This window comes from Meriones unguiculatus, chromosome 18, assembly GCF_030254825.1.
Source record: "Meriones unguiculatus strain TT.TT164.6M chromosome 18, Bangor_MerUng_6.1, whole genome shotgun sequence".
Taxonomy (NCBI): Eukaryota; Metazoa; Chordata; class Mammalia; order Rodentia; family Muridae; genus Meriones; species Meriones unguiculatus.
In genome coordinates this window covers 38,010,933-38,029,720 of record NC_083365.1, presented here as the reverse complement: position 1 = coordinate 38,029,720, position 18,788 = coordinate 38,010,933, and the positions used below count along the sequence as shown (strand labels likewise).

At 47.3% G+C, this 18,788-nt stretch overlaps 1 protein-coding gene across 2 annotated transcripts in view; it reads left to right on the top strand.

The window, feature by feature from the left end:
* The window catches only part of Elf5 (E74 like ETS transcription factor 5), a 40,152-nt gene that overhangs the window by 7,414 nt on the left and 13,950 nt on the right, over positions 1–18,788 (top strand). Inside the window, exons 1-2 of one of the 2 annotated variants that reach the window (XM_021658767.2) lie at positions 4,386–4,523; positions 10,530–10,654. In XM_021658767.2, coding sequence (XP_021514442.1) covers positions 10,534–10,654 — 121 coding nt within the window. In that variant the 5' untranslated portion in view covers positions 4,386–4,523; positions 10,530–10,533. Of the gene's footprint in view, positions 1–4,385; positions 4,524–10,529; positions 10,655–18,788 lie in introns of those variants that run through there. The other variant, XM_060371595.1, reaches the window with a different exon arrangement.

Below are 18,788 nucleotides of genomic sequence, written 5' to 3'. Positions count from 1 at the left end.
TACAGTCTTTATACTTGCTTTCACACATCCTATCAGAAACGTGGTACATCTCAACCCAGAGCCATCTCCCCCAGGACTACCCTGACAGCAGAAGCTGGGAAACTTGGGTGCATGCTTTCCTGAGTTCAGTACCGGTGAAATGTTCCACCAGCTGTGTGGTATTAGGCAAGTGACGTGAACTCTCTATACCTGTTTCCTCACCAGTAAATTTTAGGTGTTGATAATGACACATCCCTCAGAGGGATGATGTAATCATCAAATGACTTCATGCTCACAGCATGCTTAGTCTGTTTCTAGCACCTAGGAAACGCGCCCAGCAAAGGGCGGCTGTTAGGATTATTCACTATCCTACTTGGTATAGCAGACTCAAAGGTCAGTGGTCTTAATCAACAGCTGTGTTTCTCCCCCATTCTAATGAAAACTGCCGTGTATCAACAATCATTCTAAATGCTGCCCAGATGAAGAAACAGACCCATGAAGTTGATGCCTCATCTAATGGCTCCCAGGTGCCAGGTGCCAGGTGCGGGGAATTTGTTGTCATATACATTCACTGGCTCCCTCACCCCAACCCCACAAAAATCCACCAAAACACCTTTTGACATGAACTAGTTGAAACAATAGAGCATAAAAAACTAAACATTCTCCGTCGAGTCTGTCCTGAAAATAAGGCCAGAACAATAGAGAGTGTCTCCGCAGCCTGGGTATTCACCTGTCTACAAAAGGTCTCCCTTAACAGTGTTCTGTGTCTACCACAGCTTCGAGTTTTCAGTTCACTGGGGTTTTCAGTCTGTGGGGCCTGGTTAGGGCTGGGGGGGACAGTGAAGGTGGCAGGCTGGGGCGGTCAGGGAGGTGACCTGGAGAGCAGTTCCAGGAAAAGCAGCAGGCATGAGCCTATTGGGTCCTGGGAAGACTTGGCTGGGACCCTTCTGCCTCATGCCAGATAGCATGTCTATGAGCTCACTTGATTCTTCTGGGTATGTGTAAGTGTGCATGTGTGCAAGCATTCATGTGTGCATGCATGTGTTAGCTGTCATGGGGGCAACCAAAGAGACCAGTGCTGACGCCAGAGCAAGGGAGGAAGGCCAGGATAAGACCCTGTTTCTATAGTGTGGTTCTCACATTAGGTAGGCTGCAGTTCAAGCCAGAGCTGGCCCTAGCTCGCCTGGGTGACCCCCAGCAAGAATCAGCATCTCTGTATCCTTATCTTAAAAATAATACAGTGGTAACCATCTTCCAGTATCACTGTGAAAAAATAACCAACTTAAGACAGGTGAGCCACCCCAGCACAACACTAGGCATATGAAAGATGATATAAGTGAATGAGATTCCTTCCTCCCCTGCCCAAAAACCTACCCCGGGAACACCCAAGAACTGTCAGAACCTACGAGGTTGGACTCTGGAGGCAAACAGCTAGTGCAGTGCTCGCTCAGCTACTGCTAACTGCTCACCAGCTTCATCTTCATCATCTGAAACAGGGAGATGAGTAGCTCCCTGGTTGAAGGTCTGCACAAGATCTAATGAAAGATAACAGACCGAGATCGCTGGAATGCAGAGTTGTTTCGCGGGGCTTCTCAGGCTCAGGCAGCCAGGAATGACAGCCTGAGAGGTCTGTCTCCAGAGCCACCTGTCAGCTGCTCTCCTGCAATGATACAATGACGAGTTCTGTGAATGTCACTTTGAGAACCTGGAAGGAGAATAGTGAGAAATCTAAATACCTTCAGCCCCTCCTCTACCACCTCGTCCTCGCCCCTAGCCCCTTCCCGCTTCCACATCTCATCTTCACCAACATCCACCATGCAGCTTTTTAGAAGCTTTAGTCTCTGAGATCCTCCAACTATCCCCTCTAATCAAATTAAGATAAAATGTGACGTTTACGCACAGTTAGAGTGTAATTTCTCTCTTGTTTTTGTTTTATATTAATCACCCCCTTTTATCTGCTGGCCCAGAAGCCTGTAATTTCCCACACAGTCATGCAGAGATGCTTCATTATACACTCAGGACCACGAGACAAAACAGGGTCACTGCCACACACATATGCTGTCAGGTTACTTTCTGCTCTCAAACTTCGGACACAGAAAAACAGCAAACTTCCCAAAAGGGTCCTCTCTGAAAACAGTAGCAGGATAGCATGTTTTTCTTGGATAATCTTCCTCGGGGAGACTGTGTATGTGTGATTCAGAAACCTGTAACAATATGGGACAAAGCTCAGCAGTTGAGAAAATAGGGTGCAGGACGACAGGAGTCCCACAGAAACAAGGCTCAGACAGGACAGGTCACAGATGTTAAAACTCAGATGGATCCCTGAGGGCAGCTGAATCCGACCATTTGCAAATTCTGGTCCTGTGCAAAGTCTCATTCAGATGAAATCTTAGAAGATTTGGAGGACAGCTTTGAGGCTCTTCTTGAATCCTAAGAGGAAGCATTAGACTAACCCCTCCTTTATGCTCTTGCCCTTCAAACAGGACAGTTTTTAAACTACTGCCCTCGGGGCTAGAGAGATGGTGCTGTGGATAAAGTGCTTACCTCCCCAAGCATGAGAACTTGAGTTCAAGCGATCTCTAGAACCCCTACTTAAAAAAAAAAAAAAAAGACCAGGTGCAGAAGGGCATGCCTGCAATCCCAGCACTGGGTAGGCAGGGAAGCCGAGACAGGAGGATCCTGGGAGCTTATGACCCAACTAGTGTGGCTGAGTCCCGACTCAGTGATAGGCCATGTCAAAAGCAAAATGGGGAGGCTGGGGAGAGCTCAAAGTTAAGAGTATTTGCTGCTCTAGACAGACAGACAGACAGACAAAAAAAAAACTTGTACATATAAAGTAAAAAATAAAATTTAAAGGTAGCAAAACAAAATAAGGGTGAGGGTGATTGAGAAGAACACAGGCACACACACAGACACATGTATATGTATGTACATATACATACAAACACACGACAAAAATAAAATACGTTTTGATACAGGGTCTCACTGTGTTTTATCATGGTGGCTGGCCTTAAACTCACTATTTAGACCAGGCTGGCCTTGAATTCACAGATACACTCCTGGGTGCAGGGGTATAAGGCACTGTTACACCCAGAAAACTGAATTTTTTTTTTTTCTGTTTTAACTAACTAACTTAATCCCATTTTCTCCTGTTACTGTTGGGAGAATTCCCACCCAGAAAAGCTGGCTCTCCCGCCTAAGGTCACACAGCCAAGTCAGTGTCCTCATCGGTCCACTTATCTCTCTCCAACTATTTTTCCATAGTGACACATGACTTCTCAAATGAACTGCCTTTTGTTTCTTCACACCATTCGTGTGTTTGGATTTGACTGTCCGTGTCCATGCCCAGTGTTCCCAAGAAAACCTAACCAACCAGTCTCTGCTCTCACCTTCAAGCTCTGAGTCTGCAGGTTGGGCATGTTGGCATCCTTGCTGCCTAAGATGGAGGGAAGAATGGGACCCATGGTGGAGATTACAAATAATCCTCCCAGAGGACCTCCTATGCTATCATTGGATTAGAGAGGTGTCCTAAAAACTGGATAGTTCTCGGCAAAACCACTGAGCATTTGCAAGCAAAGTCAGGAACCTTGGTGTACCGTTCTGGACACCTGATGCCAGAGCCACAGGGTCCCTCTCCATCTCCAGCTGTAAAATGGAGGGCACTGGAAAAGGGAGACATCTATCACAGGGCTCCTATGTTCAGATACGGTGTCCTTTGGGTGCTTGCTTAGAGTGAAAAAGCCAGTAATGGCACGGCCCACTGACTCTCTCGCTGCCCCCGTTTGGAAGGTCCCCACCAGGAAGGAAGGAGAATTCTGACTAACATGCTTTATAAAGGATACTTGTGGCACCTAAGGACAGGTGATCTGCTGGCATTCCTATGTACGTACGGCCTTCCCAGCAGCCCAAGGACAGCTTCCATTATTGCATTAATCTGATGAATCCCTGGTACACTCATTCACTTATTCACAGTAACACAGCCGGAAAATGATGGACCCGGAATTTGATCCCTGAAGCACTTTGGTTCTTTACCACCACCCCACACTGCTTGCCTTTCCTCACACACGCAGAAAGGGCAGAGATAACACTACACCCAAAGGTTCAGGACTTGACCAGCCCAGGGGAAGGCTGCAGTGGACAGACACCCAGCCTGAATTTCCCTCCAGCTTGCTCGAAGGAGAAATGAATGCTTCAGCAAGCGATCCACTTATCTCACAGGGGCAAGAATTCTCTGCTTGCTTCCTGGGTGCCCTCTCTGGGTGGTGGGCAGTAGGAGCTGGGCACAAAAGCAGGAGAAAGGTAAACTTTCTGCATGTGAGAACCAACCCCCTCCCACCCCCAAGGAGCCGTGTCACACTGTATGTCACCGTCATCAAAGGGGCTGTGCATAAACCTGAAAAACCAAACGGACCTGTCTGTAGGTGTCACTTATATCACAAGGCTACAGGTGCCTTTATTTCTACCGTCCGCTGGTGCTGGGAGCGCGCCTGCCTTCTCTTGCCTTGAAAGCCTTCTGTCTGGACCTAGCCACCACTTGTCCTCACGTAAGCAGCTTTTCTTTGCTCTTTCGAATGAACTGAAGGGGGTGTCAGGGCTTGGGAGACTCAGGGCTGCTGCTCGGGACTGAGCCTCTGTCTCCAGCCCCCACACCAGCCCTCCATGAGGCAGTCAGCGTGCCTCCTCCGGGGGTGTTTAACTCAGGATTGACTGCTTGCCGGAGAGATTTTTGTCTCCTCAGGCAAGGTAGCCACCCACCCTCTTCACAGGCCCCCACTTCCCCCTGGATCCACTAAACCAAAGGCGGCTGAAAGGATGTTACCGGCGCTTAAATCTCTGCCCATTTTTCAGATGCCTTTAGGAGGGAGCCGGACTCTGCCCCAGACAGCCGGCTCACGGGAAACCGACCACCTCCTCCAAACCCTGAGCTCACCCCCTCTGATACCCGGGGTCCTGCTCACCATGCTGCCCCTCTTGAGAGTGGTATTATTACAGTTTGGGCCATTTTTCAAGAGTTTGTACAAAATAGTTTAAGAGAATCTCATGTGGCGCTCTCACGGCCCCTTATACTTCCAGAAAAGCAATAGTTGGGGTTTTTTTCCACTGTGTTTTCAAACCTTAACAGTCTCTGCGTGCTTGCACGGGTTTGTGTGCATTCTCCCCCTACTGGAAACAACTGGAAACACAGGCTCTCCCACATCTGAGAGAATGCTGAGAATTTAAAGGAATCCTAGTGTCTCCATTTTACAGATGGGGAAACTGAGGCACGAGGTGGCCCAGTAATTTATGGAGCATGCTTTGTGTACAAAGACCCAGAACCGGGCTGTTGTTTGCTCATCCACATGAAAGTTTAATTCTGCTGGCTTCTTGCTCTCCGCAAGGATTTTACCACGATTCAACACATTTGGGACAGCAGCTTTTACGGTCTTGTTGTCTCCAGAGTGAAATATCTATATTAACTGGTTTTATTAAATTCTCAGGACTTCTGGAGGACTGTGTGTTAAAATGTCTATTCTCAGGACGAGGGAGTAGGCTATCAGAGATAGTCACGAGTACTTAGAGAACAGCAGACCGGAATGAAAAAAAAAAAAATCAAAACTTTTAGCATGCATGCAAGAAAGTCAGAAAGGGCAGCAGGCTAGGTAGTTAGAAACCGTGTCCCCACATCGTTTGCTTTGTGAGTACTGCAAACAGTATTCATTCCCCTAAAATTTGTGGCCTTCACGTCGAAGCCAGAGCTTCCTTTATGAGCTTCCAGAAGAATAGCTAACAACAAACAAATGAAGTCCTAAATAAGCTAAAGAAAAATGAAGAATTGCCTGATAAGCCATCACCAACTTTGGTTCCCACAATGCTAGGTTGCTTCCAGAACAAATACTCAAGTACCCAACCCACAAGCCTTCCTTTGCTGCAAGTGTTGAAATAACCTCACTGAGCCCTCTGCAGCCCGCCCTTCTTAAAGAGCCCCAAGGGGTGGGAAAATAACACTCCTTGTCTATAAGGCCCTAGACCAAGGGGAAATCCAGGTGTCATGGAGCTTTAGAGAAGAAAAAGTATTTCTCTACTCGATGGCACTGCCCAGATGTTAGAATTGTGGAAGGCCTGTCTCTGTCCCCTCTTCCTTATTTTGCACTGGTGTGGCTTTGTTCAGAGATGTTTTGACAAAGAAATAGCCAATGCCTGTCCATTGACATTCAGAAGGAAGAAGCAGGAAGATTGCCTCAAGTCTAGCCTGATTTGCATAGAAAGTCCATACAACAGAGAGGAGGAGGGGAGAAAAGAAACAGAAAGGAAAGGAGAGAGATAGGTAAAGTGTAGATACTTAATGGGGTAGATTTTTGATCACATGCCCAAAATGAACTTGATGATGTCGGCCAGAGTCATGGAGGAATTTTCCTCCTCTGGCAAACTGGCCAAGGCTGGGTGGTTTTGCGCCTTCGCTGCTCTCTGGTGGTTCGGGACATGGGCACTGTACCTATTATTTCTGCCTTGGTTTCTAAGTGTGACAGAAGCCCATAGGCCTGGCTCTTTGGCTGGGTGGACCTGGGTGTACAGAGGCTGCTCCTAAAGGGAATAGAAGGTCACTGGAGGCTCTGAGCTCCGGGCCGGCCCTGAATCACTGTGAAGGTACCTATAATCAGCATCCACACCTGTAGAAGAGAGTTCGCCTGATTCTACCACCTTGGGGTGATCAGACCGATCTTTTCGGTGCTGTTCATGCCTTCTTTATGAGACAGCCAGAGTGGTGATTAATCTGAGAGGAACTGCTTCCATCTGCTGTTGGTCTATCGAAAGTCGGAGCGTGGGAGGTCCAGAACTTCTAAGGTCCCTAGCTAGGTTGTCCAGCTGAGCATAAGAGGGAAGGAGGAGGAGGGAATGGGGGGGGAGGGGAGGAGGGGCTTCCGGGGGCTACAGGTTTAATCCATGATGGTTCTGGTTGTATTCGGCTTATTTGGTGATTTCACCCCACCAAAGTGCAAGTGTCACCGGTGTGTGGCTGCGTGTGTGTACATGTGGACAGTTTTGGAAGCGTTGGGCTGATCAGATGAGAACCTATAGGAAAGCACAGAGCCAGGGCCGACCTTGAGTCCATCTCTTAGTGTCCTCCCGTCATAGGCGAAGAACTGAGGTCCAGAGAGGTGCAAGAGAAAGGATATCCTTCTCCAAGCTCAGGGCTCTTTCCCATAACGACAAGCCACGGTACGGCTAGACCAGCGGGCCCAGGAACCTTCTGGTATCTCCTCTTTGTCCTGTGCAATGCTAGGCCTAGCTAACCCAGTTCTTTTCTGCCTTGCTTTCATTATCGCCCTAAGAGGTTTTTGTCACCACCAAACCCATTGAGGATGGCTGGGCAAACCCAGACCTGATCTTGCATATAGCCAGTTCAGAGCCCTCACGGGGACAAGGGCACCACACTGATTATCCACCTACGTTAAAGAAACAGCCAAAATGCACAATTACTGCAAGCGCCTTCCAAGGCCTAAAAGAGAAGGAACACAAAGCAGCTTTTATTCCTGAGCTTGCACACCTAGAGCATGCTGGCTAAGTAGCCACGGCCTTTTGTGGTAAGCTTAGACTTAACACCTCCTCTTTCTACAATAGCAAAACAGAAAAACAAAAAAAGAAAAAGAAGAAAGAAAGAAAAGTTCACCACTTTCATAAAAGACCTTTCCCCTCCTCCCCCCAAAAAAGAAGCAAGAAATAACTGTAGAAGGAAAACAGCATGGTATATGGCAGAGAGAGGCCTCTACAAAAACCTAATGGGTATAATTTGCCATAGAAGGACTTATCAAGGGGGGCCAAATCCATTATCCTGTGCAGTGCTGAAGAGAGTACAGATCAAGGAGGTGGGCGGGTGGGGGGGATTCTTAAAGGAGGTTAACACCTAGTGATTAAAAACAGTCCTAAGCCTTACAAGATCCAGTTGAATTCACCAAATAGCTTTCTTGTTAAATACTAAATGTCTTCTATATGTTAGGCATGGGTGAGGAAGGGCAAAGTCGGGGCTGAGTTTAACCTCTGGAGGATGCCCCATGGACTTTGTAGACCCAAGGACTTTGTTCTGAGGTCTTCCATCTGGGGCTCACCTCCCCTCCCTCCTGAATGCAGTGAAGGTCACACCAGAGGTGTTCTGAGTGTCCAGCCCGAAAAGGGACAAGGCCCTTTCCGTCCTTTGCTCACACCTAGAGGCTTTTTTTTTTTTTTTTTTTTTCAGAAGTCTAGCACAGAATAAGCCCGGTGTACAGGCTTAATCCTGCTCCCTGGCTCCCCTACCCCCACCCTGTAAAGGCTCCAGACATGAAGCCAGCCAGTCCATGGGAAAATCCTGGCCCAAACTCATGAAGCCTTGACTTCTGTTTGATAGGCTCGCAGATGAGATCCGTGTCTCTGATAACTGCCGGGTCCATTAACCCTGTCCAGGGATCAAGAAAGAGGCTTCCTAGTTGGGACATGGGGAATGTACAGGTACTGGCTCAGAAAGGGCATCGAAGATTAAGAGCCCAAACCCAGCCTACAGATCTTCTGCACACGGAACAGTGATCATGATGGGAGATTCGTGAGCATCTCAAAAGATCCCTTTGACTCTTAGTATCATTTTGTGAATGTGCCTGGGATGGTTCTGTGCTGTCAGATCAGAAAGCTAACAGACCACATGGGAAACTCAGGGCCTCCCTCCAGCTTAACCCTGCTGCCCACTGTCTGTATGACCTTGAACAAGTGACACAGATTCCCTGGGTCTCCATTTTCTTCCCTATCAAATGGCAAAGTGTATTGTCCAGCAGAAGATAATTCTGCCCAGAGGTTGGCAAATCCCTCAAAGGGCTGGATAGTAAATATTTTATGTTTCTCTGGACAAAAGACAAAAATCAAGAATGCTAAGTAAACACTTATTTCAAAATCTAAAAGGATTTCTGGCTTCAGGATAAATAAAGAAAGGAGCTGTGGGCTGGACTGGCTTCAGGTTGTAGATAACTAACCCCAGGTTGGATGGTGCATGAATGAACCGTTTCTATTTGAGGACACAAATACATTTTTATGTGCATTAAAAGAGTACTAGCTTTCCATTTATAAAGATGGTCTAAAGTTTTCCTTTTAGGGTCTCACTCACTTTAAAACAAACAAACAAACAAAAAAAGAAAATAGCTGTTCAAACATTTTAATTTATTGTATTTAGAGAAGCAAGTGAATTCAGTAAGAATTACCTCGGTGACAGGCAACTGCAGTGGAAAGAACACTGTACTAAATTATGGAGAGGTGTTCATACTTCCAATTCTATCTGACAGTGTCCCTGGGCCTGGAATCTCACTTTTGCCCTGGTGCTTGCCAGTGTTGTGGTTTCGAGCTGCTGTGTCCTCCCTGTAAATTGAGTTTGAACCAGCTCATTCACTTCATTTCAAGAATTTTTTTTAAATAAATAAAATGAAGTGAACAGATTTAAAAAATAAAAATAAAAATCTTACAAATACGATTTTTTTTCCACCCCAAATTGTGGAAATACAAGATGCAGCACGGAAGGAGCATTTGGGCCTATGGGATGCAGCAAAGGTGGGGTTCACAGGGCAAGAACACACCGGCTCCTGTGCAGTCTCAGCCAGAAAGCTTTCCTTAGCTCCCCTCCTACCAGCACAACACGCCCAGGGAACAGTGCAGCAGCCAGGATCAGGAACTTTCCAAACGGGTCCATCCGGCCTGCCACTCAAATCTCACCTCCTGTCAGTTGGGCTGTCTTGTACTTGCTACCTGAAACCCCAGAGCTCCCATCCTTCATTCGCAAGACAGAACCTTTCCCAGAACCCATCCGAGTGGTTGCTGTGAAGAAAGCAGTAGAGGATTTAGCACAGAACTCTCCTCTGCATACGCCTGGAGGAGGGGTCCTGGAACATTCAGGATCCTCCAGTGGCCAGAATGCTATCTGGCCTACTTCCTGAAGAAACAGAGCTCCTGGGAGGGGCCAGGATTGCTCCAGCCTGTTAACCTCACTGCAGAGTATCATGTAAATATTCACTAACCGCAACACAACTTAACTACAACTCTAACATACTGTGTGTGTGTGTTCATATGCACATGGCTAATGCATACAAAGCTTTACAACGTCAGCCCAGGACTGTTTTGCTGGCAAACATGTGCACACTCTAACACACAGAAACTTTCAGAGAGCCGTCTGATTTCAGGGATTCTGGATGGAATCATTCAAGGCAAGGCTCGACTCATTTTCTAAAGCGCGCTTTTCAATACTGTATGTCAGGCATGAGCAAAGAGGAAAACTAAAGAGGCAGGATTGCACAATTCGAGTTTCCATCCTCAAATCCCAGCTGGGCAACTTTCTTGTTATGTTACATGGGCAACTGTCTCAACTCCTCTGGCTCAGTTTTCTCATGGGTGCAATGGGCATAGGCAGGATGAGGTGAAGACTAAAGACTATCTGTGTAAATGGACATGCCTAGCCGCCGCCCTTAGTAAAAGATGAGAGTTGTTCTATTGGGAGTTTCCACACCATGCGTCCTCTAGAAGCCGGTGTTCCATTCATCCTCACTGCCTCTCTAATATTCTAGGGTGATGTTGGACTCCGTAACCCATAGCACCTTCCTGCCCAACCCATCTTTCTGCGACCCCCTGATGTCTTGGACCGATTTGTTCAGCAATGAAGAATATTACCCTGCCTTTGAGCATCAGACAGGTGCGTTACATCTGGGGGTTCCCATTCAAGGGCAGCAGGGCTGGGCTCTGGCAGGGTGTGTGGATCTAAGGCAGCCTAGAAATGCCAGTGTTCAAAGCAGATGATGGTGGAAAGCCGGAAGGGAGGTGTGGGGGAAGTACAGCCTTGTTCGGAAAGAAAGCAATAGAATCCTCACTCCCACTTCTATTTAGTTCTGTGTAAACCACTCAGCCTGCTTCAGAGTAATGTTCTGTAAGCATGAGTCCCCTGCCGGCCCTTAAGGCCTCCTCCCCAGCCTTTTCTCCCTCTCCTCCCTCTCCCTCCAATCCCCAGCTCAGCTTTCTGTACCTAAGAAGGAATCTTGAGGTCTTGTGTAAACCTTACTGCAAAGGGAGGTCTGCTGAGCTTTGCTCCAGAAATCCTCTGAGGACTCCATGCCTGAGCAAGTGCTTGGGTGATAGCACACTCCAGCAAACCCAGCTGGCTGCTGGCACGGCAGGTGCACACACACACACCCGCAGGTGACGCACCAATGGAGCTGTCAGCCCTCAAGGAGACTTAACCCTGAGCACGCCAGCCCAACCACAGCTGAGCCTAGTCTAGTCTAGAGGTAGGCAGTGAGCATGAGGGGTCCAGCCTTTGACATGCCACAGGCTGTCACTGCCACTGCCACCAGGAAGACCATACCTTTAGAGGTAGAAGGCCGGTGCAGCACACCCAGAACTAAAGTGATTCCTAAATCACGACGTAGTATACCCGGTCCTAACACATACCACACACCCTCCCAACCACACGTGAAAACATGAAACCTCTCACTGTCAGCTGAAGGCCTGTCAGGTCTGTCTAACCCATGGTCTGCAGGCCACATGCAGTGAACGTGGCCCAATTCCCAAATCATACACTTTCCTAAAACATTATGAGACCTATCTTTTGTGGTATTTTTTTTGTCAGCCAATTGGACAGTTCTCAGTGTGAACTTGGTAGATTACATCCCATGTCAAATTGTCAAAATACTAGACATACGTAATAAATCACAGCATTTGGGCTCAACTCCTCTGAGTGCACAGTACAATTCTCCTTTGGTCCTTTGAACCCAGGGGTACCTGGGTTCCCTGAAAGATAGTGAGGAATTTAATACACCTCCTTCCCTCAAAAGTCTGGATAAGAAGTTAACTTGAAGGGAAGAAAACGAAGGCTTTAAGGAGCTAGTTTTTAATGTTGTCTGTGTCTCTTCTCCCAGATGGCATTGGGGTGGCAGTAGAGAGATGGCCTCAACACTCTGCCCACATGATGCCCTTCCTACAGGAGCAACGACTTCTGTAGTTGACAAGAGTCTAGGCTGTGGTCCCATGTGACCTTAAGTGACAAGTGGCTTTGACACTACCCAAATTAACCTCCACTTTTAGTCTCCTCTTTGATGAGGACAGTAATGATGCTATACGCTGACAGCAACAAGATGCAGGCAGTAAAGAGAAAGTTCTAGAGCTGATGTCTGTGCTAATGTTTGCATGACAGTGTGAATGTATTTCATGTCACTCAGTGTGCAAAAAGGTTAAAAGAGTTCTATATTTAGTATCTTTTGCAACAATATCTAATCCGTTAACAGACATTATCACCAATGGAACTGACCAAGCAAGTTAATTCTGTTCACTCTTAGATTCTTGGAGTCAGCCCCCAAGATTGAGGGCTAGGCATCTCTATTAGTGTAATGAAAGATGAGACAATGTCATGGCCAGGATTATTCCAGAAGTGTCTCTGAATCATGCATCAGGAGACATCAGAAACATAAACTTTCCTCACTGCCATTTTTTTTAATGGAAATATCTCTTTCAAGATATAAGACCAATGAAAAGAAAATACCCTCTTTTCTTTTCCCAACAAAAACATCATCGACCAAAGAAGTGGCATCTGGGTCTGAATTTCTATAAAAGCTTCACTACCGGGAGTAAACACAGGTCAGCCAGGACACCCTGACCACTTCCCCCGGAAGCGTGTCTCTCTGCTGTCTCTCAGCTCTCTATTTTGGATCTAGACCTTGTCTAGGGAGCAATTCTAATAAGAGCTTCCTGTTGGGCTCTGTCCTCAAGTGTTGACATTGCCACAATCAAGTGACATCCAACAAGCTATTTGACACGTTTTTTCCTTCACCAAAATAGTATCTGCTCCCTAAAGCTGGGAGTGTATAGTAAGAGTTAATATTATTATCAGGCATTTGGACAAGTGCCTGGCAGATAGAAAACAGCCATCACCTTCCTCTGTCTTCAACCCAGGTCTCAGTAGATTCCCCCAGTCTTTTTTTTTTAATTCACTTTACATCTTTTTTGTAGCCCCATTCATTCTCCCCTCTCAGGCACACCCTCCCTCCCTCCCCTCCCCTTTTCCATAGAAAAGGTGAGCTCCCTTTCCCATCCACCCCAGCTCATCAAGTTGCATTGTGTTGTCCTCTTCCCCTGTGGCCTGGCAAGGCAGTCCCTTCAGGGAGAAGTGACCAAAAAGCTGGCAAGTGAGTACCTGTCCAATGCAGTCCCCACTTCCCTTACTAGAGGACCCACATGAAGCCTAAGCTGCCCATCTGCTACATCTTTGTAGGGGGCCTAGGTCCAGTTCATGCATGGTCCTTGATTAATGCTTCAGTCTCAGCAGTCCTAGAGGGACTCCTCTGGGCCTTGGTTAGTTGGCTCTGTTGTTTTTCTTGTGGAGCTCCTGTCACCTCCAGGTCCTTTTCTCTTTCCTCCCACTTTACCGCAAGACTCCCTACTCATCACCCAATATTTGGCTGTGAGTCTCAGAATCCATTTTGATGTGCTGCTGTGTAGAGCCTCTCAGAGAACAACTCTGACAGACTCCTGTCTACATGCTCAGCAGAGCATTGTTCATAGTATCAGGGGTTGGCACTCTCCGATAGGGGGAGTATTTGGTTGGGCCAGGCATTGATCGGGCATTCCCTCAATCTCTGCTCTATCTCTATCCCTGTACATCTTGTAGACAGGGTAAATTTTGGATGGAAGTTTTTTTTGGGTGGATTGGTGTTCCCCTCCCTCTATTAAGAAACTATTTTAGTTGGAGGGTGTCCTCTTCAGTCTTTATGGCCTCTGCTACTAGGAGTCTCTGCTTGAGTCCCCCTCAAAATGCATATAGATCCATATTTATCTCCATGTAATCCTCACAATCTTGGACCGAGAGCAAAGGCAAAGGAAAGAGAAGTTATGCACCCTCTAGACACAAGATGCCTAGGAGACGGTGGGAGCGATACTCAGCCTCGTAAGGAAAGCCAGCTGTTTTCAAACTTTGCAAATGACTTCAGCAGAGAGAGAGAGAGAAAGAGAGAGCAGCTGAGTCTGTGCCCTCAGTGTGCTCACTACAAATGATTCTTCCTTGCTCTTTGAAGCAGTACCTTTGCTTGACTGCATTAAAGTTTAAGGGTACAGTCACAGACTGCAAAATACTCTAGAACTTCATTAGTTTACCGTGGCCTCAAGTTCAGCTTACTCAAAATAGAGAATTGTCAGCTAGACAATGTATTCAAGTAGAAACTTTGTACTTCGTATGCATATAAGTGTACGTGTGGCACAAAAAAACATATATTTCACCTATAAATACGCACATACATGTGTATATTTTGCCACAATAAAAATACATAATCCATTAACAGAAGGTATATATGGTTTTTGAGACAGGGTCTCACTATATAGCTCTGGCTGTCCTGGAACTCACTATGTAGACCAGGCTGACCTCCAACTCCAACTACCTGCCTCTGTCTCCTCAGTGCTGTGATTAAAAGCACATGCCACCATGACAGGTTTCACATGCACACATTTTTTAGAAGATTATATACCCAATTAAGCTCCAATAGTCTACTTTCCAAAAACTTCTGGCCTCACCCCTACTTCCTGGAGCTCCACCCTAGGTATCCTCCTCCCCACACACCTCCTCCCTGTCCTTCAAAATGGCCATGACAACATGTGGCACCTCCTTCACATTAGGATTTTCTCTCTCTCTCTCTCTCTCTCTCTCTCTCTCTCTCTCTCTCTCTTTGCAGCAGCAGCAGCGCTTTCTGGACTGGGGAAGATCTAGGGAGTTAGTTGCAGGAGACCCCTCGAGGCTACCAGAGTGCAGAGCCTGTTCTGGCAGTGGAGGAGACTAGATAGCAGCTTTCCCCTCTGACCCCCCACTCTGAGACAGGCTCCTCTGCTTTCATTCTGCAGAGATGTTATTGAGGTTCACGTGTAGGAGCAGGATGGCACCTATATGACCCGATTCTAGCTCAGTCCCTGACTCATGGTGTGACTTTAAAAAGGGTTATCTCCTAGGGCCTCCCTTTCTCTATTTGTAAAATGGGTGCCCTGACCTAGGACCTCGTAGAATGTGTTAAAAGAGCACAGTGCTTAGCAGGGTGACTAGGGCAGCCAGAGATATATAATGAGACCCTGTCTCAGAAAAAAAAAAAAAAAGAAGGAAGGAAGGAAGGAAGGAAGGAAGGAAGGAAGGAAGGAAGGAAGGGACAAGAAAGAAAAGAAATAGTATAGCTGTGATTATCCATTATAAGATCTGACTTCAAGAAAAGCTTTTTAAAAGAATAGTGCAAAACCACTGTTAAGTATTGAAATCAAGGAGGAAAGAATGTAAGTCACACCTGGGCTTTTCTACCAAAGATTCATGTGCTTGGTACAGAAATTCAAACACACATCTGTGGGTACAGGCCTAAGAATTTCTAAGTCAAAAGCAGAGAACAAGCACAAAACCATCCAAAAGCCTAAGTAAGCCCCATAGCAGAAGTCTGGTCCCAAAGGAGCCGATACTGGCTACATCTGATCTGTCTACCCATTGAGGCCTTCGGAGCCCAGCCACTCAGAGGCTGGCTCTCTTGGCCTCTCCCTAGGATGAACAGGCAAGAGAGGTTACAGGCTGGGGCCAGCCCAGGTCTGAGAGGAAACCTGGAAGGCCACTTATCACCACAGGATTTCCCTCGGGAGGCCGTGCTTTCTGTGACATAGCTGCAAACCGCGGTGCCCTTCACCACCCAGCTCACTCACCGCCACTCTTCAGTGTCGCCATAGGCAAAAGACTTTCCCAACTCCCTATGCTAATAAATCATGCTAATTATGGTCCTAGGTTGTCCAAATCCGGCCTCCTCTAAAGCACACTCTCTGTCTTCCCCTCCCAGCCCTGAATTTGCTTTTTGTTCTGGTTGTTCCTCACCCTGAGAATGAACATAGACCTGCTATGAGAGTTGAGCAGCTACTGTCCATGACGGTATGAACGTTCTAATCCCGATGCCCCAACCTGAGGCGACTTCAGTATGGGTGTCACCTCTCTGCCCTGAAACCCTGGAGGACATCGGCCCAGCTTTAAAAGCTAACGTCCCAATAAATTTAAATACATCCAACTTGATAGCTTCCTTTGAGAGAACTCACCCAGGATCAATGACAACTCTCTCTAGCTCCTCAGCTTTTCTTCCCAAGGCAGCTGGCCCTCAAGTGCTCTGACCCACTTCAGACTTCAAAGGAGCTGGCAAAGCCTTCTGCTTAATAGCGGCCTCTGGACTTCTGCATCAAGCTTTCTCGACACAGGATGCTGGCCTGCCTTGACTAGTAACCTAGGCAAAGGGGCCGCATAACAAGCTTCTCCCCAAAAGTTCAGTGTGCTTTGTAAATGAGAGACGCATCAAGGAAAACGCTGTGCCTTTCCAGACGGTGTGACCCAGTAAGCTAAGAGATAAACAATCCCTTCTTTTATTTGTCATATGTTCATTTTTTCCAAGTCCTGGAAAGTTCTTCTTCATGTCATTTCCTCAGAGTGGAGGCACTGACATCAGCTCCTCTCCATCGTCTGATTTTGTTTCAGAAGTGTAGATAGATAGATAGATGATTGACTATCATTGTCAGAGTGACTTACTGACTTATAATTGTGTGATGGATACCCACCCACCTGCCTGCCTTCATCCAAATCTTATTTTTGTGTGCACCCAACTCGGTGCTCCAATACCAGGAAATGTGTCATGAAGCAAGATGTCCACATAGTGGTTAACTACCTTACTAACGGCCACTGTGACCCTGGAGAGGGAGCCATGTAACCTCCCAGAACCTGTTTCCTTACCTGAAGGTAAAGATCATAATCACTGGTGATCTGGTGACACTTACTGAGGACCTGTGGGCTAAGGAGGTGGGGGAGGAGGGAGGAGCTCTTAGCACTCCTACTTAAGAGTGAAGGGAGCTCAAGATCTGGGGAGGGAGGTACCGTGAATCTTGCCAGAGAAGGACACCTCAGGGGAAGATTCTTTGAGTGAGTGAGTGAGCTGCGGTGCTTCAGGGAGAGCAGGAACCACTCCAGAGTCAGAAGAATGGGACCAAAAAAAAAAAAAAAAAAAAAAAAAACAAAACCAGCTTCAGGCAGTGAGCAGGGAGGGTAGGGAGTGACATAGGGGCAGGTAATAAGGTAATAGAGGCCCTGGGGCAGAATTCCGGCCTTCCTCATTGGTGCTACTGAAGCCTCCCTGAGAAGTGGAAATGATCCACCACCAAAATGTCTCTGTGGCTGCTGGCACCCCTAGCCCGGGCCTCCATTTCACGGAGAACAGCCACTTCCTCTTAGCTCTGGAGACTGTGGGAAGGGCTTTTTGCTGACGGGGCAAAGCCGCCCACCATGTGGCTGGGCCTCAGGCCCCTGCTGCCTACAAAGCCTGCTCTGTAAGTGAGTTCCACCAGGGAGCCGAGAGCGGGGCGCCAGGCCAGCAACACCTTCCTTGTGTCAGGACAGGCCTTCCACCTGCCACTTCTCTAGACCCTTAAGGCTCTCTTGGCTTCCAGAAACAACGTAGCCTTCCCTTCAGGTGCCAAACAAAATAACCGTGCAATAGAAAAATGGAGAGGGGAAGGGAACAGAGACACGGCAAAACCTTTCCATGGAGAAAGCAAAACCTTTCCAGTGCTGTGCGCTCCACAGCAGCGCACTGATAGCCATCTCGGTCAGGCCCCAGTGAAGGACCAGCAGCCAAAGAATGTCAAGGATCATAAACATCTCTCATCAGAATACCAAGAACGTCTAAAGGCCTCTTAGGTTTACTCAAGCCAGAAATCAGTAGATGAAAAGGCACAGAGAGAACTCAGGAAGGCTCTGTTTTCTCAAAAGACTCTGCTCTCCTGGACCAGCCAGAAGCCTGAGCAGCCAGCCCCAGACAGCCAGTCGGGGACCAAGAAAAGGGTAGTTGGCTCAAACCATTCCCCTTATGTTTTCAACTACTGGGCAGAGGCTCTAACACCAACACTCACCAGCCTGGCAAAATACAGGCTCTTTCATGTACATGAATGCAAAAATTCTGGTTACGGGGCTGGTGATAAAAATAGGTCACTTGTTGACCCCTGTGGTGTGTGTGTGTGTGTGTGTGTGTGTGTGTGTGTGTGTGCACGTGCCCCATGTGTGAGGCTCAATGTAAAAATAATAACTGGTTTAATTTTTTAAAATAAAACATCTCTAAGATTTGGGCTTAGCAAGAGGCTCTTCAGTGGGAAAACAGATATCTGGAAGGATTCTGAGTTTTAGAGGAAAACAGTTTCTATCTTTATGAAATAGCTCTGGCGCACCTATGAGATAGGATCACTGGGAGAATCTGAGAAACCAAACGATGCCAGTCGGGACTTGGTACCTCAAAGATAATGAAGAAGAGGCAGCCCCCAGCAGGGAAGAGCTATCTCCTAGCTAGGTTCAAGAGCAGCAGCAAGGGTGAGAATTTAGAGACGGGGATGCCAATAGCAACTGTGCCAGCTACTGTGGCATTGTCAGTGAAGGATGCCGCTTTCCGTTATCCACACAGCCTGAGCCAGTGACCTCAGCCGTGATCTGCTGACTTTCCCTTCATTCTCTCTAGCTCTCTTCCTACCTCTCTCCTCACGTGCCATCTCTTTTCTGTGCCGACCCTCCAAAAATGAGCACAGTGGGATGAGAAGAACAAGGCGTTCAGACTGCAGGACTCACCCCAACTTGGCCATTGACAGTGGGATCTAAGGGAAATAATTGTCCTCTGAGCCTCATTTCTCATCTGTCAGGAGACAAAGGCGAAATGTGCCCCTCCACCATGACTTTTACCATGCAGTCTGTGGCATCACACAAAAGTAGGTGGGCAATGATGACATTAGCAACAGCATTAAAACAAATCTGT